Here is a 25,619-nt window from a genome sequence, read left to right on the forward strand (position 1 = left end):
GATGCTGAAGGTCTATGCTGTAAACTTAAAGCAATAGCTCAAAGACTTCAAAAGTCTACGCTTCACAAGGAATACTTCTCTTCATACTACAGCAAAAACTCATGGATAATGTGCCTAATGTTCTTATTGCTCTAAGGATTCCTCTCGCACTTCCAGTGTTGGTGGCAAGTGGGGAACGCAGTTTCTCAAAGTTCAAGCTTATAAAAACTTACGCTCAGCGATGTTGCAAAAGAGACCAGTTGGCTTGGCAAGTATATCAGTTGAACATACTCAAATATCAGCACTTTGACCTGAAGAAATTGCTGACAAAATTTGAACATTTGAAAAGGAGAAGGTTTTGATGTGCCTGAAATTGAAACTTTTAAGAGACTTGAATTTTAACATCACAATAGACAAGAGTATTCAAAATGATTTGTGCGGTAAAACGTTTTCTTTTGTATTTGAGAAAGATCATCAAATATTGCTGTGTTTCACATTCTTGCAATTTAAAATAAATGTAGCAATTTCAAGTTTTTTTGCTTTTCTTTTTTTCTCTTCAAGTATGTTGCTTTTCAAAAGGGAAGTTAGCATTTTGGGGGGGGTGAGGAGGGGTGGGTGCAAGGAGCCTTGCCTAGGGCACAAAATAGCACTCTTAGCAACCAATCCTTCTTCACAGGAAACTTTGGGAACTGTAGTTCTGGGAGGAGAATAGTGGTCCCCTAACAACTCTCAGCCAGGGGACGCGGGTGGCGCTGTGGGTAAAAGCCTCAGCGCCTAGGGCTTGCCGATCGAAAGGTCGGCAGTTCGAATCCCCGCAGCGGGGTGCGCTCCAGTTGTTCGGTCCCAGCGCCTGCCAACCTAGCAGTTCGAAAGCACTCCCGGGTGCAAGTAGATAAATAGGGACCGCTTACTAGCGGGAAGGTAAACGGCGTTTCCGTGTGCGGCTCTGGCTCGCCAGAGCAGCGATGTCACGCTGGCCACGTGACCCGGAAGTGTCTCCGGACAGCGCTGGCCCCCGGCCTCTTGAGTGAGATGGGCGCACAACCCTAAAGTCGGTCAAGACTGGCCCGTACGGGCAGGTGTACCTTTACCTTTACCTTTAACAACTCTCAGCACCCCTAACCAAACAACAGTTCCCAAAATTCTTTAGGCGAAGCCATGACTGTTTAAACTGGTGTGATAAATGTACAGTCAATCCTCGTGTTGCGTTAGGTTCATGTTGCGTCTTTTCGGCTTGCAATCGTGGCAAACCCGGCTTCCGGTTGCAAAAACTTCCGGGTTTGCCACATTTGCAAGCCAAAAAGACGCAACATGAACCTAACGCAACACAAGGCATGACTGTACATTTATCACACCAGTGTATAATTCCGGGTGTCACCGTGCATTTCACACATGTGCAGAAGCATTCTGCTTGCTTCGCACATGCACAGAAGCGCTCTATCACGCCTCCATGCTTTCGCAGAAGTGCCACTCTAGTTGCGGGCTTTTCGGGGTGCAAATGGTACCCCGAAACAGATTGTGTCCACAACTAGAGGTACCACTGTATAGTGCAGATGCAGCCTAGGTCAGGTGTCACGCTTGGCTTCTGTTATTGGTACCACAGCACTTTATTGTGTGGATGTGACCTATGAATGTTTACTCAGAACTAAGTACCATGATAAAGGGACGTGGGTTAAACAACAGAGCCTAGGACTTGCTGATCAGAAGGTCGGCGGTTCGAATCCCCGCGACGGGGTGAGCTCCCGTTGCTCAGTCCCAGCTCCTGCCAACCTAGCAGTTCAAAAGCACATCAAAGTGCAAGTAGATAAATAGGTACTGCTCTGGAGGGAAGGTAAACGGCGTTTCCGTGCGCTGTTCTGGTTCGCCAGAAGCGGCTTAGTCATGCTGGCCACATGACCTGGAAGGTGTACGCCGGCTCCCTTGGCCAATAAAGCGAGATGAGCGCCGCAACCCCAGAGTCGGCCACGACTGGACCTAATGGTCAGGGGCCCCTTTACCTTTTAAAGTACAGTGGTACCTCGGGTTACATACGCTTCAGGTTATATACGCTTCAGGTTACAGACTCCGCTAACCCAGAAATAGTGCTTCAGGTTAAGATCTTTGCTTCAGGATGAGAACAGAAATCGTGCTCTGGTGGTGCAGCAGCAGCAGGAGGCCCCATTAGCTAAAGTGGTGCTTCAGGTTAAGAACAGTTTCAGGTTAAGTACGGACCTCCGGAACGAATTAAGTACTTAACCCGAGGTGCCACTGTACCATGATAGGCTTTATCCAATGCTAACCCTATTTACAGCAGACCCACTGAAATTAACAAAGCTAAGGCTTCCATGTCTCTTAACTCCAAGGGGTCTAGTTTTTGCAGGGCTAGCACTGGCTACACATCCTATTAAAGGGGCTTATATTCCCGGGCACAGGCCAGCAGGCTCCCTCATCCATTTTTAAGTGGGGAAACATTCCAGACAATTGCACCCTCCACGTGGAGTCTGAAGTGGTGCAGTCCACGGCGAGGGCGAGTGGGGAGGTCTCTACCACTTCCTTTTGCTGCACGGTGCAACAGATCCAGCCACGGAAAACAAGAGCTCTCCCCACACCCCCGTGGCTTTCTTAGAAAAGAGTGAGGGGCGGATCTGAATGGTCGTCTTTAACCCTCTTCCCCATTCATCCCTGCCAGAGAGGCGCCCCTGGAGGCTATAAAAGGCAACGGAGGCGCCTTGGCCGGACGCCGCTTGCTAATTTGGGGCTCTCGCCCACCGCCTCCCTCCGCCCCATCGCTTTGGGCCAGCCAATCGCGAGGCGGCAGCTGCTATAAAGGGTCGCGGCTGCCCCACTGCCTCTCGCTTTTCGCTGCTCGTTTAGGCTAGGCGTGCTGTGTGTTCCCCGGAGGGGACGAGAGAGGGATCATTCCTGTCGCCAGAGCCGCGGAGAGAGAGGGATGCTGCGCGTCCGGTGCTTGCGAGGAGGGAGCCGGGGGGCCGAAGCCGTGCATTACATCGGGTCCAGGGTAGGTGCGGAGACCCCGGTGCGCGCGATCCTAAACCCAGAATGACCTGGGCGCTCGGATGGCTCGGTCTGGGCAAGGGATGGAAAGAACAGTCCGCCAAGAATCGAAGACGTGCGCTCTATTTATATGGGTGCAACTTTAACAAAAGTATATTTTTTAAATATTTTTTTCTTTAAAAACAACACCGTCTCACTTTGCGCCATGAAAACGTGCTAGAATTTGCAATGAAATGTTTCTCTCACTTGGGACGGTGTTAATAAATTAACATTCGACTACTTTCTAGGCAAGGCAAGCCCCCTAAACAGTATTTTAAACCAGAACTTAATTTGGGAGGAAGAAGGACGTGATTGGGGGGAAAGTGAATCTGTGCATGTGCAGAGTGCATTCCTCTCGCCGCTGGACGCTGCTTGCTCATCAGAGCAGGACTTACGGAGTAAGAGCGTGACTTCGCTGAGGCTTGGAGACGCTCTTACCTTCTCCTTTTCGGAAAGGGGCCGGGCTATGATTAACAGCTTCTCTTAATTCTTCTTTCTAGGGACTGGAAGGAGTGTGCGTGTCTTGAGAGAAAAGTGGAATCTGGCAAAAAGTCAGGACTGAATGTTTGGAATTTCCAACGCAAGCACATTCTTGCTTTTGAAATTTGCATTGGAGAGCTACCCTTGCTGAATATGAATTTTTAAGACCATATATTTAACTTTCAGGTTTAAATGCCTTAAAAAAACCCAAGGCAATGCTTCCATTTTTATAGAACTATTTCCATAACTCAACTTCTCCAACATTCCATAATTTGGGGGGGGGGGGTGTGAATGGTTTAAATTAAAATATTGCTTACAAGTTTGGGAAGCAAATCCAAATTCACTTGAAACTCTTCCCCTCCCCCATCCCATTGTCCAAATTGCTTCCAGCTATTAATTTACTCATCTCTGGCCCTTTGTAGGGTATAAAATTTTTTTTTTAACCTGATGCTTATGTGTGCATAAAAGAAAAAACGGCTTGTGAATATTGCCTAATTTCTTCTTGAGCTGATGATCGCATTGCACTAACCTTAACCAAGCCAGTCACATTGCAAGCCTTGCAATCTGCTCACATCTGCTCACATTGCAAGCCTTGCAATAATCATAATTGCAAGAGTCGGAGCTTCATATTCTGTGGAGTTGTGTATATGTCCGGATTGCATATGCAGGGCAGGTGAGAGAGACAGAGGGGCTAAAGGTGTGTTTTAAAGCGGCTGATTGGGCATGGGGTTCGGTACCAGCTGAACAGCATCATGTATGCTACTTTTACAAAAGAATGCATACTTTTTGTGTGCATATATGTACCATTTCACAATGTTGGGGACTGTAAGCTTTAAAAATGGTCAAAGTGGTGGAAGGGAGTGGTCCTCATACAGGCTTAGCTATATGCTTCCTGGCTGCATCTGAGGAATTAATACTTTTTGTGGTTGGTTGGTTGGAAGGATGCATGGATGAATAAATGATCCCAGTATGAAAGTGTGACCATATGCTGTATCCAAATACACAAATTTGTGACAAGAGCATTCCCATTACCATACATGCAGGAGGTGAGAGGGGAAAATGTGTACAGTGGTACCTCGGGTTAAGCACTTAATTCGTTCCGGAGGTCCGTTCTTAACCTGAAACTGTGTTTAATCTGATGCACCACTTTAGCTAATGGGGCCTCCTGCTGCTGCCACGCCGTTGGAGCCCCATTTCTGTTCTTATCCTGAAGCAAAGCTCTTAACCTGAAGCACTATTTCTGGGTTAGTGGAGTGTGTAACCTGAAGTGTATGTAACCCGAGGTACCACTGTACTGATAAATTGGGGAGAAAACTTAGCTTTCTCTGGATTGCTGGTTTCTCACGCAATTACTGCAAACAAGCATCTTGCATATCCTTAACCAAAGCAACATAATCCCAGTATTATCAACTCAGCGGTGGACTTTGGGGTCTTAAACTTCAGCGGCAAAATTCAGCGCCCACCCCCATTCTACATCACAGTTGCGGCACCCCCCCCCCCAAGACTCCATGCCTTGTGCAATCAACCTGTTCACGCTCCCCTAAATCTGTGTCGGATCAACCGCTTTCCATACCGCTTCCTCGTGGCAAAACTTGCGTTGCTAAACAGTAATTTGCTAATTAAGTGCGTGTGTTGTTGGACCCTAGAAAGCAAACCTTTATTTCAGCGGTGGTAGGATCTGTTTTGATTGAAATATGGAGGAGAGGGGATTAAAATATTGAATGGAGCTGTGAAATGGTGGGTGTGACACAGAGGGTGCTGAAATGGAGAGGGAAAGGTTGGGAAGCCACCCTGAATACAGTGGTACCTCGGGTTATATACGCTTCAGGTTACACACTCCACTAACCCATAAATAGTGCTTCAGGTTAAGAACTTGGCTTCAGGATAAGAACAGAAATTGTGCTCCAGCAGCGCGGCGGCAGCAGGAGGCCCCATTAGCTAAAGTGGTGCTTCAGGTTAAGAACAGTTCAGGTTAAGTGCGGACCTCTGGAACTAATTAAGTACTTAACCTGAGGTACCACTGTATATATAATATACAGTAAAGGTTCCTTTCCTCCTGGCTGCAACTCAGTGGTGTAGAATCTGCTTTGCACACCAATTCAATCCCAGACATCCAGGTAGAGCTGGGAGAAAATCTTGTTTGAAACCCTCAACTGGCTACTGCCAATCAACATAGACAATGCTGAGCGAAGCGGACCCAATGGCCTGACAGCTTCCTGTATTCCTCCGTTGCTTCCTAGGCCCCTGTCTTGTCATGTAGAATCATAGAATTCTAGAGCTGGAAGCGACCCCAAATGTCATCTAGTCCAATCCCCTGTAGAGCAGGAACTAGAACATACATGGCAGGTGGCCATCTTGGTAAAGCTGCTTTGGGCACAGTTAGTGGAAAGGCAGGTATGGATCTTTTCAAACAAGCAAAGCAATGAAGGGTGTTATTTTGTAAATTTGATTTGACTAAGAATGCCCAGTAGGTACATGTTGTGAACACACTCAACTGTCTCTTTCTGCTCTTTTGTGTGTACCTTTGGTTCCTGAATGGCTTAGTTGTCAAACAAATCGGCTCCCCACCACCGCAAACCCGGAAGAAAGTGTTCCAGTTTGCGAACGTTTTTTCGGAAGCCCAACGTCCAACATGGCTTCCAATTGAGTGCAGAAAGCTCCTGCAGCCAATCGGAAGCCGTGCCTTGGTTTTCGAACGGTTTCGGGTGTCGAACGGATTCCCAGAATGGATTAAGTTTGAGAACCAAGGTACCACTGTAATATGTTGTGAGCGAGTTAACTGAAGGAAGGTGCTGCCTTGTCAACAGGACTTAACTTCAAGTCCTGGAATGTGCACTTTAGCATTGTGGACTATCTCAGAGCATTCCTTCTCAGCCAGGTAAGAAGATAGTCTCCAACACTCCTTGTCTTACCAGGGAGGTGTCAAAGTTCAAGGTGCGCCATTCTTCTCAGATTGACACACAGCAGCTGTGTTGACAGCTGTAAGAGATTCCTTCCTCTCCTGCCCCAGACTGTCCATGTCTGCTAGTTGTGAAGTTGGCTATGTATTTCCTGTGGTAAGCAGAGGCGATATGCATCTGAATACCACTTGCTGGAACATAGATTTAGGGAGGCTGCTGTTGCGCTCCTGTCCTGCTGCCTTATACAGCGGTACTTCGGGTTAAGTACTTAATTCGTTCTGTAGGTCCGTTCTTAACCTGAAACTGTTCTTAACCTGAAGCACTACTTTAGCTAATGGGGCCGCCTGCTGCTGCTGCGCCCCCGGAGCAGGATTTCTGTTCTCATCCTGAAGCAAAGTTCTTAACCCGAGGTACTATTTCTGGGTTAGCAGAGTCTGTAACCTGAAGCATCTGTAACCTGAAGTGTATGTAACCTGAGGTACCACTGTACTGAGTGCCTTATACAGTGGTAGCTCGGGTTAAGAACTTAATTTGTTCTGGAGGTCCTTTCTTAACTAGCAACAGCCTTCCAGACTAGCTTCTCTCCCAGCCCCACCGGGAGATGCTCAGGATTGAACCTGGAATCTTCTGCATGCAAGGGAGATGCTACTTGCACTGGGCTGCAGCCCCTCCTAAAAAGCCCAGTCAAAGGCGACTATGGGGTTGCGGCGCTCATCTTGCTTTCAGGCTGAGGGAGCTGGTGTTTGTCCACAAACAGCTTCCCGGGTCATGTGGCCAGCAGGACTAAACCGCTTCTGGCACAACAGGACACCGTGACGGAAACCAGAGTGCACGGAAATGCCATTTAGCTTCCCGTCGAAGTGGTACCTATTTATCTACTTGAACTGGCGTGCTTTCAAACTGCTAGGTTGGCAGGAGCTGGGACAAAGCAATGGGAGCTCACCTTGTTACGGGGATTCGAACCGCCGACCTTCCGATCGGCAAGCCACGTTCAGTGGTTTAGACCACAGCACCACGCACATCCCTCCTAACGCCTGGCTGGCTGCAGAATGCAAGACCAAAGAGGATGTTGGTATGATCTAGAAGAGTTTGTATGTTCCTTAAAGTACAATTACAGCTAGCATATTGGCCACATGTGGCCACATGACCTGGAAGCTGTATGCCGGCTTCCTCGGCCAATAAAGCGAGATGAGCGCCACTACCCCAGAGTCGTCCAAGACTGGACCTAACGGTCAGGGGTCCCTTTACCCTTTCCCTTTCTTACTGTAGATGCTGCTGATGTCTCCTTGTGTTAGAGCCAAGATCTGATCTGTCTTGGGCGGGGGGGAGGGAGGCAACACTTTCAATTGTGTGGCTTCCCTTTGCATCTGCCAGTACCCCTCACGTAAAGGTAAAGGGTAAAGGGTAAAGGGACCCCTGACCACTAGGTCCAGTCATGACTGACTGGAGTTTCGGTGCTCATCTCGCTTTATTGGTCGAGGGAGACGGCGTACAGCTTCCGGGTCATGTGGCCAGCATGACTAAGCCGCTTCTGGCAAACCAGAGCAGCACACAGAAACGCCGTTTACCTTCCTGCCAGAGCGGTACCTATTTATCTACTTGCACTTTGACGTGCTTTCGAACTGCCAGGTGGGCAGGAGCAGGGACCGAGCAACGGGAACTCACCCCGTTGCAAGGATTCGAACCGCTGACCTTCTGATCGGCGAGTCCTAGGCTCTGCGGTTTAACCCACAGCGCCACCCGCATCCCACGCCTCATGTAGGGAAGGGTTATTTCCCTCCCGCCGTTCCCTCTCTTTTGCTGAGCCAGCAGGCATGCATACCCCTCCCATATTGGGTCGGGGAATGTTGATCATTAACAGCCTGCAACAGGATAGGGCATATTTGCTCATCCGCAGCTTTGCTGTCTAGCCTTTCCCAACAGCTGCTGTGGAACAACTGCAACCAGCTTCTTTTAAGTGGCTTGGAATGCTCAGCTTTGCAGAGCAGGGAGAAATTGCCCTCAAGCCTGATCTAGTTATGCCAGAGCAGTTTTTTGGTTTTTTGGGAGGGGAGCAAGCAAAGCGTATATCCCTATGTGTTGTGCCTTGCATGGAAGTAGATGTCCCAGCTTCAGAAAAGTACCTTCCACTGTGTACACACGGCACTGGAGCCAATCCTCTCTCCCTTATATTCTACATTCTGGGTAGGACACTAAGCCCCTGCAATGTGGCCCTCCAAGCCTCCTATCTGGCCCTTCCCAGCTGCACCCCACTCTCCACAGGCAGTGTTAGAAACTCAGATATATAAGCTAGGCACCAAATAGCTCCTCAAACCAGGGTTAGGGTTGCCAAAACGGAATGCCTAGTTGCCATTTCTGGGCCAGACGGCTCGAAAGTCATATTTTTCAATTTGACTTTTTGGTTCCTGAAATTCATTCTGATTGTGCAGATGAAATATAACGGGTAGAAAATTCTGCAGGATGTGTTGGTGATGTGTGTGAAGACAGTCAAGGGAAATTTTTAATGACTGATGTTTTAATGCATTTTTAATCTTTTGTTGGAAGCTGCCCAGAGTGGCTGACGAAACCCAGCCAGATGGGTGGGGTATAAATTAATAATAATAATAATTATTATTATTATTATTATTATTAATCCCCAGGCACGTACCTCCAGATGATGGAGACGTTAGGCCAGGGGTCCGCAAACTTTTTCAGCAGGGGGCCGGTCCACTGTCCCTCAGACCTTTGGGAGGGGCGTTGGGCTGTATTTTGAAAAAATATATGAATGAATTCCTATGCCCCACAAATCACCCAGAGATGCATTTTAAATAAAAGGACATATTCTACTCATGTAAAAACACACTGATTCCTGGACTGTCTGCAGGCCGGATTTAGAAGGCGATTGGGCCAGATGTGGCCCCCGGGCCGTTAGGCGGCATTCTGCCCCCCCCCCGGCATTTTCACTTGGTTGCAAGTGGCCAAAAACCAGGTGGAAATTGCGCCTGGTGAATTTCAAACTTTGCATCCTGCTTGAGTGATTTTGCCTGGCTGGAATGTGTCCTTGAGCTGTGACCAGAGGGATGCATGAGTGTGTCTAGAAACCAGCCTTGTACCAAAGGTAGTGTTTATGTTTTTTTCTGATGACTGCTGCCTCCTTCCACTGCTGACATGTGGCACCCAGAAGGTTGCCCATGAATGGAACTTGGCCCATGGGCTGCAAGAGTTTCTCCACCCCTTGAGACAAGGTGAAGCAGCCTGGATGAAGAGCAGTGCAAGACCACCATGGCTCCAATCCTCATGCAGCAAAGGGAGTTCCAGACCAGTCCAGCATCGCTACATAAACCTCAGGGGGGATTGTGCCAGACAATTTCCTGCATGTCTCATGTTAATTGGAACAGACCCTCCAGAGTGGCTGGGGAAACCCAGCCAAATGGGCGGGGTATAAATAAATAAACAACAACAACAACAACAACAACAACTATTATTATTATTATTATTATTATTATTATTATTATTATCATCATCATCATCATCATCATCATCATCATCACCCAGGTGTCCCTCTTTTCCAGGGACAGTCCCAAATATCCAGGGATAGTCCCAGATTTACAGAAGCCATCCCGGTTTCTGATTTGATCCTGGAACATCCCACTTTTCCTTAGGACACCCCTATTTTCATCAGAGAAAGGAGTTATCTAACTCCATAGCCATCTGAAGGTAGCCCTGTATAGGGAAGTTTAAAAATGTTTAGTTATGTTTTTATATATGTTGGAAGCTGCCCAGAGTGGCTGGGGCAGCCCAGTCAAATGGGTGGGGTAAAAAGAGTAAAATAATAATAATATTAATAATAATGAAATAGGTAAAGGGACCCCTGACCATTAGGTCCAGTCGTGGCCGACTCTGGGGTTGTGGCGCTCATCTCGCTTTATTGGCCGAGGAAGCCGGCGTACAGCTTCCGGGTCATGTGGCCAGCATGACTAAGCTGCTTCTGGCGAACCAGAGCAGCACACGGAAACGCCGTTTACCTTCCCTCCAGAGCAGTACCTATTTATCTACTTGCACTTTGACGTGCTTTCGAACTGCTAGGTTGGCAGGAGCAGGGACCGAGCGACGGGAGCTCACCCTGTCGCGGGGATTCGAACCACCAACCTTCTGATCAGCAAGTCCTAGGCTCTGTGGTTTAAGCCACAGTGCCACCCGCACCCCTAATAATGAAATAGGATCTCCCTATTTTCATCGGAGAAATGTTGGAGCATATGTTGGAAGTATGGGGAGAGCCGTGGCTCTGTAGCAGACCATCTTTTGTAAAGATCCCTCTCCCCGGTGAGGTGTGTTGTGTCATGTCCTGGCTTGGATACATTTACAGTAGCAGCTTTTGTTGACTGCTCACTCCTGGTGCTGAAATTCTTACTGCTTGCTGTTCATGAAGCGCCAACTGCTGGCCCCGCTCCACCGAATGTTTTCTGGTGATATAGGGCAGTGGGCACAGTTGCTTCCCTCCCTGGAGTGCTTTGCGTTTACTCTCCCTCTGCAAATAGCCCCTGTGAGCAGGATCTTGCACGCAACACAGCCCCTTCTGTGGATCTGCTGAGAAGGTTTGCGGGGCCCCAGAGCAAACCCAAACCAGGTCCCATGCCTCTGGTCTTAGGGTGTTGGCGACGGGACTTGCACACACTTTTGTCCCTGCACCTGATTTCACTTGCTGCATTTTCAGAAAAACAAAAAGTCTCTTGGGGACTTTTTATGAGCACAAGAAGGCAGCAGTGCTTGAGCTTGTTCCATTTTCCTGAGCTGGTTTTCCTGAACTGGGTCTTTGTGCTTTGAGGCTTGAGAGTTCTCTTCAAGCACAGGAAAATAAATTGCGCTGTTCAGCATTAGTCTTCCAATTTTTGTGCAACTAGCATGAAGGGCTGAAGGCTTTTAAAAAGTGTCTTTGACTGAACGTGCTTAGAAACCTCCCTTCGAACCGGTTCCCTTTCTTTGCTAATTGTAGATCTGAAGAGCAGCTGGAAGACATTGGGAGGGGTGTTTGCAGGTATGCCCCCCCCACTTTTACTCATTGTGCATTCAGGTGAATGTTCGAGCACTTGCGATGTTCCTGCTCACAGGAAAAAGAAATCACGATTCTGCACATTGCTGGTGCAAGCAATCTCACAAACGATGAGTTCATTTGCACAGATAATGCATGAACCTGCTTGCAAGTGGGTGAGGTGCTAAAATTTACTTTCTTTTTAAAAAAAGAATCTTTCCCCACACGAAAACAAAGATCACTACAGCCAATCACAAACAAACAACTACACCTTAGGCCAACCCCAACCTCTCTCACCACCAAAGGAACACAAATGTACAGCAGAGAACCTGCACGAGCAACTCTGACACCAAACCCTACATACATTAAGCAAAATAGAGCTTAAGCTTTTAATGTTTAATAGATTATTGTATTTTAGTGTTTTGTTGGAAGCCGCCCAGAGTGGCTGGGGAAACCCAGCCAGATGGGCGGGGTATAAATAATAAATTATTATTATTATTATTATTATTATTATTATTATTATCGCCACCCGACCCCCCCATCTTCCCCCCTCCCCCCAATGTCTCAACAAATGAATCTGATTTGTAAAAATGTTACATGGAAAAAATACGAGAGACATTACACATACTTCTATAAAACAAGAAAATCTTTAATAATAATAAAAAATGAATCTTGCCATTCAAATACTTGAGGCAAATGAAATGGAGAACCTTTCTTCCCTAGAAGAGAATCGTTGTCTCGGCCACTGTGAGGATGGAGCTTCTTGGATGTATATATTTGTGTGTGTGTGTGCTGTCGAGTTCATGAGGACTAGCCCCTTGGCTCCTCTCTTAGCAGAATGATGTTTAAACAATCTAAATTAATGAAGTGACCTCCCCCCCCCCCCACTTTTTGTTTTTTCATTAAAGCTTGGACGCGTCTTCACAGGATGGGTGCAGCGAACTTTCCAGAGCACCCACGCGGCGGCAGCCTCCCAGGCGACCTGTGCTGTTGCTGATGAAAATAATAAGGCCCCTGACCCTGTTCCCGAGGATTGCCCTGTTTGCTCATACAATGAATGGGACCCGCTGGAGGAAGTCATTGTGGGGAGAGCCGAAAATGCCTGCGTTCCTCCTTTCTCTGTGGAGGTCAAGGTAAACCATGTGCTGTCTACGTCGCAAGACTTTATATATGCTCTTTGCAGCTTCCCACTTCTGCAAACCCTGGAGAGGTTTTGCAATAACAGGCTTTTACAATGTCTGTTTTGTTATTAGTACCGAAGACTTTTAATAGCAATTGCGGGATTCTTTCTGCCTGGGTGCCTGCCTGCTATCCCCTGATCAACTTGTAAATAAAAGTTGTGGTTCGAGGACCCGATCCCCGTATAGTGGAATGAAAACACACGGACACGTGATATAAGGTTAATGGGCAAGAAAAGGCCACAACTTTATTGATTACAGCAAGTGAAAAGGTATTGGCTTAGGCATTGGATTACGTCAGCTGACTTCACCCCCTCAGAGAGGGGTGAGTCTAAAACAGGGGGGTTTATTCACCAGTAGGTGGAGCCTATTGATGCTAATCCAACTATAAACTCTCCCCTGATGTCACCGAGGGTCGTGCCATGGCCTCCCGCAAAGCCTAATGCCAAATGGAAAAATTCCTACCAGGCCCCCCGGACAACCAGGGCAACCAACCTAAGGTCCATAACAAGGCCAAAAGAAAACTCAGACCCTGAGCTCTAAGGGAGTGGAGGGTGGGTGACTCGCGACGAGCCGACGAAGAGTGAGGCCACATGGCTGGCACAGCAGCGATTTACGCTGCCGTCCACGCCCCCTCGAAGGCACCTGGTTGGGTGCCTGCCCGTGGGCGTGGTGCGCCAGCCAGGTGTGTGGGAGGCAGGAGGCTAACGCCCCCTGCTTGAGGCGGAGACCGGCTCCTGCCCACAACCACTCCCCTCTTTTGCAGGAGGAGAGTCTTTATTACAAGAAAAAAATGGCTTGCTTCCAATTTCGTAGCTCTTAAAAGGAGGGAATTGCAAGCTCAGACAGACAGTCTGCATCTAGAGTAGAAGCCTATGTATCATTCATAGAGTCCTGAGTTGTTTAAGGCTTTATAGGTCAAAACCAGCACTTTGAATTGGGCCCGGAAGCTAATTGGCAGCCGGTTTAGTCAGTGTAATATGCTCAAACTATTTCCCCCCAGTGAGCAGCTTGGCTGTCAAATTCTGCACCAGCTGAAGTTTCTGAACAGTCTTCAGAGGCAGCCCTATGTATAACACATTGCGGTAATCTAACCTAGAGGTTACCAGAGCATAAACAACAGCAGTTAGGCTGTCCCTTTGCAGATACAGTAGGGGTGCAGCTGGGCCACCAGCCAAAGCTAATAGAAGGTACTCAGCGCCACTGAGGCCACCTGAGCCTCAAGTGACAGCAAGGGATTCAGAAGTACCCCCAAGCTGCATACCCGCTCCTTCAGAGGGAGTGTAACGCCATCAAGAGCTGGCAATCTCCCAGCCATCCAGTCTGGGGAACTGCCACTCGCAGGACCTCCGTCTTATCTGGATTGAGCTTCAGTTTGTTGGCTCTCGTTTCCATTTCCGAGGCAAGACACCCGTCCAGCACCTCCACTGCCATGCCTGCAGATGTAAAGGAGAAATAGAGATTTGTGCCATCAGCATATTGTTGGCAACATACTCTAAACCTCCGGATAACCCTGTAAGTAAAGGGTGGCCAAGTTCTGTACAGTGGCACCTTGGGTTACAGACGCTTCAGGTTACATACGCTTCAGGTTAAAGACTCCGCTAACCCAGAAATAGTTCCTCAGGTTAAGAACTTTGCTTCAGGATGAGAACAGAAATCGGGCTCCGGCGGCACGGCGGCAGCAGGAGGTCCCATTAGCTAGTGGTGCTTCAGGTTAAGAACAGTTTCAGGTTAAGAACGGACCTCCGGAACGAATTAAGTACTTAACCCAAGGTACCACTGTATTCTTGTAGTGGAGCCGGGGGTGGGCTACCTACTCTATGCAGCAGTTGTAAAAGTGTGGGGCTGAAACTTTATTTCACCCCACAAAATCTCTCCTAGGTGCTCAGTGTCTGTAGTAATCAGTAGCCTGCAGTAGTAAGAGCAGCCTTCATCAACCTGGTTTGCTTCAGATATTTCGGAGTGCAATTTCCATTAGCTCTGGCTGACACACGGAGGAAACATGGAAAACTGCTTTTGAGTCAAACCAGGGATGTGCAGTGAAAACTTTGTCAGGATTTTGTTAAAGAAAACACCCTTGGGGCCATCAGATCCGGCACACGGGCTGCTGGTTGACAAGCCCATATTAATTTTATTATATCCTGCTTCTGCACTTACTTTCACAGTTTATTTAGAAAGCAAACCCTAAACACGCTTGCTAAGGAGGAAGGATTACGGAGCACAATGAGAATTACTTTAGAGTCAACATTCATTCAGCTGTGCTGTCAGCCCAGCATTCGTTTTCCAGATCTTGTTTGACATTTGCATGCTGCCAGATTAATCTGGCTGCAAAGAACACGATCACCTGCAGGTAGAGAAGTAAATACACTGATAACATTTGAGTGGCTTGACAGTTGTGTCAGCATATGGAAGCGATGCAGTTTAGCAAGTGAAGCAAGAAACCGCTAAGAGACGTAGCTGCTTCACAGGTCAATTTTTGGAGGGGTTGCATAGGGTTGCCATATAAAGGTAAAGGTAAAGGGACCCCTGACCATTAGGTCCAGTCGTGACCGACTCTGGGGTTGCGGCGCTCATCTCACTTTATTGGCTAAGTCACTTCTGGCAAACGAGAGCAGCGCACGGAAACGCCGTTTAACTTCCCACTGGAGTGATACCTATTTATCTACTTGCACTTTAACGTGCTTTCGAACTGCTAGGTTGGCAGGAGCAGGGACTGAGCAATGGGAGCTCACCCTGTCGCGGGGATTCGAACCGCCAACCTTCTGATTGGCAAGTCCTAGGCTCTGTGGTTTAACCCACAGTGCCACTCGCGTCCCAGAGCTGCCATATATTGAGGAGAAAAAAGAGGGCAGCCTGAGTCGCTGCCAGCTTGAGATGGGGAAAGAGGTGCACAGGTGCAGGGCCCTTGCTGCCACTTCCCGGTGCCTCTTTCCCAGCTCGGGTTGGCCAGTGCCTGCGGCGTGCAGAGCAGCCCGAGCCCAATCCTTGCCTGATCTTTGCTGCAACGGTCTCGCTCCACTGCGGCGCTTCTGCTTCCAGGGTACAGGGCCCTCCCAAACAGAAACATGCCCCCCAACCCAGACATTTCCTTTAAAATATAAAAATCTCCCCAGATGGGCATAAGGTAAAGGTAAAGGTACCCCTGCCCGTACGGGCCAGTCGTGACCGACTCTGGGGTTGCGTGCTCATCTCGCTTAAGAGGCTGCGAGCCGGTGCCGCCGAAGACACTTCCGGGTCATGTGGCCAGCGTGACGAAGCTGCAGCTGGCGAGCCAGCACCAGCGCAGTGCACGGAAACGCCGTTTACCTTCCTGCTATAAAGCGGTACCTATTTATCTACTTGCACTTAAGGGTGCTTTCGAACTGCTAGGTGGGCAGGAGCTGGGACCGAATGACGGGAGCTCACCCGCCGCGGGGATTCGAACCGCCGACCATACGATCAGCAAGTCCTAGGTACTGAGGTTTTACCCACAGTGCCACCCGCGTCCCCCCCAGATGGGCATGTTGGCACCCAAAAGGAGGACACGTCCAGGTTTCCCCAGATGTCTGGCAACCCTAGGGAAACTGTTCTTAACCTGAAGCACCACTTTAGCTAATGGGGCCTCCTGCTGCCGCCGCGCAGCCAGAGCACGATTTCTGTTCTCATCCTGAAGCAAAGTTCTTAACCCGAGGTACTATTTCTGGGTTAGCGGAGTCTGTAACCTGAAGTGAATGTAACCCGAGGTACCACTGTATCAGGAAACGGTGTTTCTAAGCAGACCCCTATAATCTCGTACTTGTGTGGCTTCTGCAGGCCCCTGGAATGACACCAGGGGAAGTTTGCGACACAGTTTCCCAACAGAGTTGAGAGGGTAGCTGTGGCGATCACACAGGGTCCCCGGACGTTTGACAGTCCTTTGATCCCTGTGCCACCACTGTGATTGCTTTCCCGCTGCCACCAACCCGTTTCTCTTGGGTACACACGGAGTCCTGACAGTTGTTCACATTAACAAATAACCAAGTTTATTTTTTATAGGCTTGAACAAGTTTATGTTTCCTGTTAATTTTTATTGGCAGTTTCTTAATCTTAGTTTTTTTACTGACCTATACGTTCCTAACAACTTCAAACTGATTATCCCAACTATCTATCTGACTCCTCCTAACAGTTCCTCGCACTCTCTCACAACAGAGCTCGACCAACCCACAGACTTATCCTCCCTCTTTCATCTCCAACTCCCAACTCTCAACTGACTTCCACACAACTCCAACTCTAACTCCTCCCCTTGGGTTCCCACTGGCCAATCACTTCACACTCATTGAACCCTTTCCTTATGACCCACCTAGGAGGCAAACGCCACAGTAGCAAACCACTTTTATATATTTTATTTGTCAAAGGGTGCTTTTTTATCGTTTTTTAAAAGTGCATTCATCACAGCCTGCAACGAGCGGTTTGACATGTAGGTTATGAGTTGCTGAGCTGGCAGTCTCTGAAGGTCGTGCTTATGTTACAGGTTTCGTTCCAGGCCATTTCTGAGTCTCCAGGACTGAGTCCTGCTGGCAGAAAATCCCGGGCTGTGTACTGTACATTTGGCCGCCGCTGCAGCAATTCATCTTCTAGCTGTCTAAAGGCCTTCTTAACATTTCCCTACTGAAACTTAAATACAGTCACAGATGTGCACTGTTGGCTGAGCTCACTGCTCTGCTAACCTCTTTTTTTAGCAGCCGATGGGGGGGGGGCAGGGGGCAGTATTTATTTATTTTTTAAAAGCCACATTCACTTATTCATTGACTTGTTCAAAGCCTTAATACGTGGCATGCACATATAATGAACTGCATATGTGCAAAGCTTTGTTTGCATTCTGTGGAAGGCGGCTGGCTGCAACACTCATTCCACTACTAGCTTATAGGGTTTTTTTCTGCATGTACATAAGAGGAAGGTGACGGGTTACAGGGACGCGGGTGGCACTGTGGGTTAAACCACTGAGCTTAGGGCTTGCCGATCAGGAGGTTGGCGGTTCGAATCCCCGCGACGGGGTGAGCTCCCGTTGCTCGGTCCCAGCTCCTGTCAACCTAGCAGTTCAAAAGCACATCAAAGTGCAAGTAGATAAATAGGTACCGCTCCAGCGGGAAGCTAAAAGGCATTTCCGTGCACTGCTCTGGTTCACCAGAAGCAGCTTAGTCATGCTGGCCACATGACCCGGAAGCTGTACGCTGGCTCCCTCGGCCAATAAAGCGAGATGAGCGCTGCAACCCCAGAGTTGGTCACGACTGGACCTAATGGTCAGGGGTCCCCTTTACCTTTACCTTTACCTCGAGTTACATACGCTTCAGATTACAGACTCCACTAACCCAGAAATAGTACCTTGGGTTAAGAACTTTGCTTCAGGATGAGAACAGAAATCGTGCTCCAGCGGCGCAGCGGCAGCAGGAGGCACCATTAGCTAAAGTGGTGGTTCAGGTTAAGAACAGTTTCAGGTTAAGAACGGACCTCCGGAACGAATTAAGTACGTAACCAGAGGTACCACTGCATTGGTACTTCTCGCTGCTGCGTCCCTGAAACCAGAAGTTTATTTCAGGCATTTTATACCCTGCCTTTGAAGGAAAAATGACTGTCAGAGCAGCTTACATAAATCAAGTACTAAGGTGCTTTCTGACTTGAGGCTCACTGTCTAAAAAGTCATGACATGTGAGGAAAAATGAACTGGAGGGAGGAGGAAGAAAGCAGGTTCAAAAAAGAACGTTCGGGTCAGCCACCCCCTTCCCTCAGGCAGCCGACTTAATGGCAGTCACTGCACCCAATTCCTACAAGTCTTAACTAGGGATGCTGAACAATTTTGATGGAAACAGGAGTAGAAATTGCCAATGTAATAACGTTCCTTGTGTTTTTATATTTTGCTAGAAGAAGCCCAGAGTGGCTGGGGCAACCCATGGGCGGCATATAAATAATAGAGGGGAGAAAGGCTGACGCGAGTTTGCTCAGTTAACTTTGTGCTGAATGGGGATTTGAACTCAGGTCTTTTTAGTCTAAGCCCAGGACTCTATGGAAAACTGTCTGGCAATCCCTCTTGCTCATCTCAGTGGAATTTCTCCTTGCAGTTGCAGTGGTGCCATGTGATTCAGGTGCCATGTGAATAGCAATAATTTTAATTTATTACCCTCACATGGCTTGGTTATGACAATTTAAAATACATCATCATCATCATCATCATCATCATCATTATTATTATTATTGCAAAACCTGTTGGATCAAAAACCCATAAGCTAGTACAGTGGTACCTCGGGTTACAGATGCTTCATGTTACAGACGCTTCAGGTTACAGACTCCGCTAACCCAGAAATAGTACCTCAGGTTAAGATCTTTGCTTCAGGATGAGAACAGAAATTGTGCGGTGGCAGTACAGCAGCACCGGGAGGCCCCATTAGCTAAAGTGGTACCTCAGGTTAAGAACAGTTTCAGGTTAAGAATGGACCTCTGGAACAAATTAAGTTCTTAACTTGAGGTACCACTGTATTTGAAAATATTTACCGCTCTATACCTGGAGGTCTCAGGGCAGTTCACAGAATAAAATCCAAATATAAAACCACAAAATACATAATCAAAATAAAAACAACAACCCAATAATTCCCACTCCAAAAAAGCACATTTCAAAAGGGCATAGGATCCTCACAACATTCAAAGCAAGACAATTAACAAACCTAGACAAGAGCTAATCATTGGAAAGACCATGATCTCAGAAATGTTTGCAGCAATATTTATTGGCAACCAAATTATCCAGGTGCCTTTCTGATACAAAGACAAAAATAGCTTTGAAATAAGAGTGGGAAGGAAAAAAATTAGCTGTGGTTGTTGAGCAGATGTAATACTATTCAAAAATAGTTTTAAAAACTTAGAATTACAGAAAATGCAATCACCTGAATATACAAGTCCTCTGAGATTGACTTACTGTTGTTTAACTGTAGTGATCAGGTGGGATTGCTATGAGGAATTATAACAAATATAGAGTAAGCCATCTGTGTCAGCAATGAAAGCATTGCGTTGACTGGGTTTAAACTATTTTGATATGATTATTGATCAATCCACACCTTTGCATCCCTGTTCCATTTCTCTTTCTTGACCAGTCAGGTACACTGCCAGTTGCTTAGCCAGGCATGCATCCTGGGTCATCAAAGATACTGGGCAAGCTTCTTTGAAGTAGCTTTCTGATACGTTAATCCTAGGATGTTAATCTTAGGGCCAGGAAACAGATCTCACATGAAGGTGATAATGATCGCTGTCCTCCTGGCCATCCTTCTTATCATGTATATTGCTTGTTTATCACTTCTGGGGTTGCCAAATATACTCCTTTGTAGTTCTGTTCTTTGTTTACCCTGTGCTTAATTAGTTTTAGTAGTTTAACTTGTCCCCACATTGGTTTGTTGAAATGCTCAGAAGAAATCTGATTGGTTCTTTCGATTACTCTGTAAAAAGTTCTTTTGTGAATAAAACGACCTGGGCTGAGGGGTGCAGAGACACAGACACAGAGATTATTATACGCACCCTTCCCAGAGTCTTGCTGGTTCAAGCCTCTGTGCGTATTCTTATTAATCAGAGTTCAGTCCTTCCTTTACTTTGGGAACGCCTCATTTAACTGTCAGTAGATGAATACAGAGTGATTCTTTGCAATGTTAATATGCTGCTGGTTCATGTCTGCTTTTTCTCTGCTTTTTCTTTATTGATTACCAGGCGAATACCTACGAGAAGTACTGGGGGTTCTATCAGAAGTATGGAGGCCAGAGTTTCCCCCAGGAGCATGTGAAGAAAGCAATTGCTGAAATCGAAGAGATGTGCAATATTCTGAAAATGGAAGGAGTGATTGTGAAAAGGCCAGAGCCACTAGACTGGTCGACCAAATATAAAACACCTGACTTTGAGTCCACCGGTAATTGCTCAGTGACTTGGAATGTGCAGAATCGATTTAGAGCATGCCCACATCCAAGCCGTACATGTAAAGCACCTGGGAATCCTGGGAAATGTAGTTTAAGGGTGCCGGGAATTGTAGCTCTGTGATGGGTAAGCTGCAGGAGTCTTTGGAGGAAGCCATGATTGCGAAAAGTGGTCAAAACGTGCTTAAAATGTACATTGTGGATGTGAACCACGTCTCCGTCTCCTCGTTATTTTATAATGTATTGTTTATTCGTTATTGAAGAGATTTGTTTCCTCTTTTAAAAAAAACAAAAAAACTTTAAAGTCCTCATGACAATTCATAAAGGACAACAGTAGCCTACCATTAAACAACTGAGTGTACAGTGGTACCTCGCAAGACGAATGCCTCGCAAGACGAAAAACTCGCAAGACGAAAGAGTTTTCCGTTTTTTGAGTCGTTCCACAAGACGAATTTCCCTATGGGCTTGCTTCGCAAGATGAGTTTGTTTCCTTTTTCTTTTCTTCAGTAGCGCTTCTCCCCGCTGCCTGCCCCGCAAGCTCCGGGGACAGCTGGGAGGTGCAGCGCGTCTTCCCGCTGTCCCCGGACCTGGTCTGAAGGCTGGTGGCGGGGAGAAGAGCGCTTCTCCCCGCTGCCTGCCCCGCAAGCTCCGGGGACAGCTGGGAGGCGCAGCGCGTCTTCCCGCTGTCCCCGGACCTGGTCTGAAGGCGGGCGGTGGGGAGAAGCGCTCCGCAAGCCGCTAAGTACCGTTAATAGCCGTGCTTCGCAAGACAAAACAATCCGCAAGACGAAGAAACTCGCAGAACGAATTAATTTCGTCTTGCGAGGCACCACCATCTATAGTTTCACAGGGGATGCATGTTGTTCACAGTAAAACAGTACAGTCCCTTCTGTTAATCTAGATCAGGGGTTGGCAGGGCTTACTGAAATATACTCAGAGTCGAGAGTGGATTTCATGCTCTTTATTCAGCTCATAGTGGTGAGGAGGAATGGAAGTTCCCCCAGAATGTCTGCTTTATATACATTATTTACACAATGGGCCCACGTGATTGGCTAATTCCGGGATTCTCCTGTAGGCCAATCAGGTTGCGGATTCACTTCCACCTGGAGCTGGATCGGGTGACTCCTATGGACCAATCAGCCTGCTGCATTCTGAATCCTATTGTTCTAGGACCAATCAGACTGCTGCATTTTGGATCCTATTCAACTCAGTACATAATGCTTACCTTGCCTGGGCTGGTTCACTGCCATGGAGACCCCACTGTGGGCCCAATTGCGGGCGCGCGTGTCCATGATTTTCAGCATCTGTGTCCGCGCAGACGCGATTTCTGGCGCTGCTCAGCGAGTCCCCACGCCACGCTGCCCCAGTTTAACGCAGCACGCGGGGACCCACCGAGCGGGTAGCTCAGTTTGGGGGCGGCTCGTGGGCCAGTAAAACGACCCATGTGGGCTACTTGTGGCCCATGGGCCTTAGGCTGTCAGCCCCTGATCTAGATCTTGCTAGGCCTACATAGACATCACTGTTATGCAGTTGTGATGTGCTTTAGGCACACAGTGGAGCAGCCATGATGGATTAAAATGGATGAGACGCTAAAATGTTTGTCTGCCCCATACAAACTACTTGAAATTGAGTGCAGTGTTTTGCTGCTTTTTGATAAAGGCTTGGCATTCTGGTTAAGAGTGGCAGAAACACAGCCATGTCCCCAAAAGAAGGTTGGGTCCTAACACATTTTGGCAAACCGGCGCTGGGAATCGAGTTGATTTGTTTCGGTTACGTTCAGTAGCCTGTGGTTTGTTTGTTTTTTTCGCTTGATGTGTGGAAGCTTCACTCCCTCTTCCACTGGGTTGCTACTGAGCAAAATCGAACCTTGACTGGGATCCGGTGTGCATGATTTGTGCCGCTGTTGATTGGATCCCCATATCAAACACTTTGTTCTTTTGGTAGGGATGTACGCAGCTATGCCTAGAGACATTCTGCTGGTCATTGGGAACGAGATCATTGAAGCGCCGATGGCTTGGCGCGCCCGTTTCTTTGAATACAGAGCGTACCGGCCCATCATCAAAGAGTACTTCCGCCGCGGATCAAAATGGACCACAGCACCAAAGCCCACCATGGCTGATGAACTTTATGACCAGGTATTATTATCCGTTTGGCTTTCAAGCAAGCAACTATGGTGGCAGGAGCAAGGGTACCTTCCTGGTGTTATTGGAGTACAACTCCCATCATCCTTGACCATTGATTGGCCATGTTGGTGTTGGAAAAATGCCCTGTGAAGGCTACAAACTTCCCCAAGTCTCCAGAGCGTTCCCCGGTGTCTCTCTCTGGCTGAAAATCTTCTTCAGTCCAGAGCGGCCGGTAACAAGCAACTCTTCTCTCCTGAAAAGAGCACGCCAGTCTTCTGGCATATCATAGCAGAAGAAACACTCAGTCGTAGTTCTTTGCTGTTGTTTAGTCATTTAGTCGTGTCCGACTCTTCATGACCCCATGGACCAGAGCACGCCAGGCACTCCTATCTTCCACTGCCTCCCACAGTTTGGTCAAACTCATGCTGGTAGCTTCGACAGTTCTAAAACTACTTTATTTACAGTCTTATATACAGAGGGACGTGGGTGGCGCTGTGGGTTAAATCACAGAGCCTAGGACTTGCTGATCAGAAGGTTGGCGGTTCGAATCCCCGCAATGGGGTGAGCTCCCGTTGCTCGGTCCCTGCTCCTGCCAACCTAGCAGTTCGAAAGCACGTCAGAGTGCAAGTAGATAAATAGGTACTGCTCCGGCGGGGAGGTAAACGGCGTTTCCGTGGTTCGCCAGAAGCGGCTTAGTCATGCTGGCCACATGACCCGGAAACTGTATGCCGGCTCCCTTGGCCAATAAAGTGAGATGAGCACCGCAACCCCAGAGACTGGACCTAATGGTCAGGGGTCCCTTTACCTTTTATATACAGAGACACCATCAGTACATCTGTGCTCTCTGAACACCAGTACAGTGGTACCTCGGGTTCAGTACTTAATTCGTTCCGGAGTTCCGTTCTTAACCTGAAACTGTTCTTAACCTGAAGCACCACTTTAGCTAATGGGGCCTCCTGCTGCCGCCGCGCCGCCAGAGCACGATTTCTGTTCTCATCCTGAAGCAAAGTTCTTAACCCGAGGTACTATTTCTGGGTTAGCGGAGTCTGTAAACTGAAGCGCCTGTAACCTGAAGCATATGTAACCCAAGGTACCACTATAGAGAACTGCAACACACACAGAAGTGAAACCAACTTCCAATAGTACAGTGGTACTTCAGGTTACATACGCTTCAGGTTACGTACGCCTCAGGTTACAAACTCTGCTAACCCAGAAATAGTGCTTCAGGATAAGAACAGAAATCGTGCTCCGGCGGCGCGGCAGCAGCAGGAGGCCCCATTAGCTAAAGTGGTGCTTCAGGTTAAGAACAGTTTCAGGTTAAGTACGGACCTCCGGAATGAATTAAGTACTTAACCCGAGGTACCACTGCACTCAGAAGGAAGAGATAGCACAGACTTACTTTCTCATGCTCACTCAGACACTCACATGATGTATACAAATCACAGTACCACTCGCTGGAGCAGCTCAGATAGATAAAAATCCTAACAGTTGGCAGGGGCTGATGGGAGCTCAATGCCAACAATAATATCTGCAGGACCATCAGTTCCTCGCCCCACAACTCAGGGTTTGGCCACAACTTGTCTGCATTGGCAACCCTCCCTGCTAGAACTATCAGCCCTGGAAAAGCTTATGCCAGGCTTCCTCAGCCTCGGCCCTCCAGATGTTTTGAGACTACAATTCCCATCATCCCTGACCACTGGTCCTGTTAGCTAGGGATCATGGGAGTTGTAGGCCCAAAACATCTGGAGGGCCGAGGTTGAGGAAGCCTGGCTTAGGCAGATCAGAGGTTTAGAAATGGCGCCATGAGATTGCCCCGAGTAGTGGGAACAGTCCTAGCGAAGGCCTGTGTGTGTTTTGTCTTTCTGAAACCAGGATTACCCCATTCGCACTGTGGAAGACAGGCACAAGCTGGCTGCACAGGGCAAATTTGTCACAACTGAATTCGAGCCCTGCTTTGACGCTGCAGATTTCATACGAGCCGGAAGAGACATCTTTGTGCAAAGAAGTCAGGTGAGCAGATCGGTACCTTTTTTTGGAGTATAATCTTTTATTATTTTTTTCAAACATCTGCACCATAATCTTCTTATCAAATAGTTACATCGTTTCATAAATTGACTTCCCACTCTCATTTCTGCAGTCTTTTTAATCAGACCGTCTCTACTGCATTATATCTTTATCTAGTACAAAAGTTTCTCTGTTGCAATTATTTTATCATTTTTTTCTTCCTCTGCTTTTATCTAGAATCCTGCCTTCAATTTCATTTGACTGCAGTGGTACCTCGGGATACAAACGGGATCCATTCCGGAGCCCCGTTCGCATCCCGAATGGAACGCAAGACGTGACGGCACATCTGCGTTTGTGTGGGTCACGTTTCGGCGCTTCTGCTCATGCGCGTGACATCATTTTGACGGTCTGTGCATGCGCACACGGCGAAACCCGGAAGTAATGCGCTCCATTACTTCCGGGTAAGTAACGCGCTCCGTTACTTCCAGGTCGCCGCGGAGCGCAACCCAAATTTGCCTAACCCGAAGCATATTCATCCCAAAGTATGACTGTATAGTATTTTTAAAAACAGTCCACAAAAGGCCTCCATTCTTCTATGAAACGTTCACCATTTTGATCTCTTAATTTCACTGTCAGCTTTGCCATTTCTGCGTAGTCCAACAACAAAATTACATCCACTATTCGTTTTTTAGTTAGATTTATTTGTTGGTTGGTACCAACTTGTATGCCAACTTTGAAAAGCCTGCTGAAAACTTTTCTATTCCGCTACGCCTATGCAGACAATTAAGAATACACCCCCCCACACACACACAATGCTCTATTGATGTTCAATCTAAATATCTGCCTCCATCGCGTCAAGTTGGTGGAGTTTTGTGTTTTGGGAATACGATGATCGGCGTTAATGCGGCATGCGTTTGTTAGTGGCGGAGTTTAGATGAGCGATTTATGTCATTCCCCCTTTAAAAAAGCTCAACAACTCTTGTCAATCCTTCCCCAAAAAAAGCTCAATAACT

General features: G+C 47.7%; 1 protein-coding gene across 1 annotated transcript in view; it reads left to right on the forward strand.

Annotated features, from left to right (window-relative positions):
• Positions 1 to 2,790: 2,790 nt before the first annotated feature.
• The window catches only part of GATM (glycine amidinotransferase), a 30,750-nt gene continuing 7,921 nt past the window's right edge, over positions 2,791 to 25,619 (forward strand). The window contains exons 1-5 of the mRNA XM_053365134.1: positions 2,791 to 2,977; positions 12,309 to 12,533; positions 20,280 to 20,475; positions 22,424 to 22,614; positions 24,475 to 24,612. Coding sequence (XP_053221109.1) covers positions 2,909 to 2,977; positions 12,309 to 12,533; positions 20,280 to 20,475; positions 22,424 to 22,614; positions 24,475 to 24,612 — 819 coding nt within the window. The 5' untranslated portion in view covers positions 2,791 to 2,908. The remainder of the gene's footprint in view (positions 2,978 to 12,308; positions 12,534 to 20,279; positions 20,476 to 22,423; positions 22,615 to 24,474; positions 24,613 to 25,619) is intronic.

Source organism: Podarcis raffonei, chromosome 14 (assembly GCF_027172205.1).
Source record: "Podarcis raffonei isolate rPodRaf1 chromosome 14, rPodRaf1.pri, whole genome shotgun sequence".
In the NCBI taxonomy this organism is placed as follows: Eukaryota; Metazoa; Chordata; class Lepidosauria; order Squamata; family Lacertidae; genus Podarcis; species Podarcis raffonei.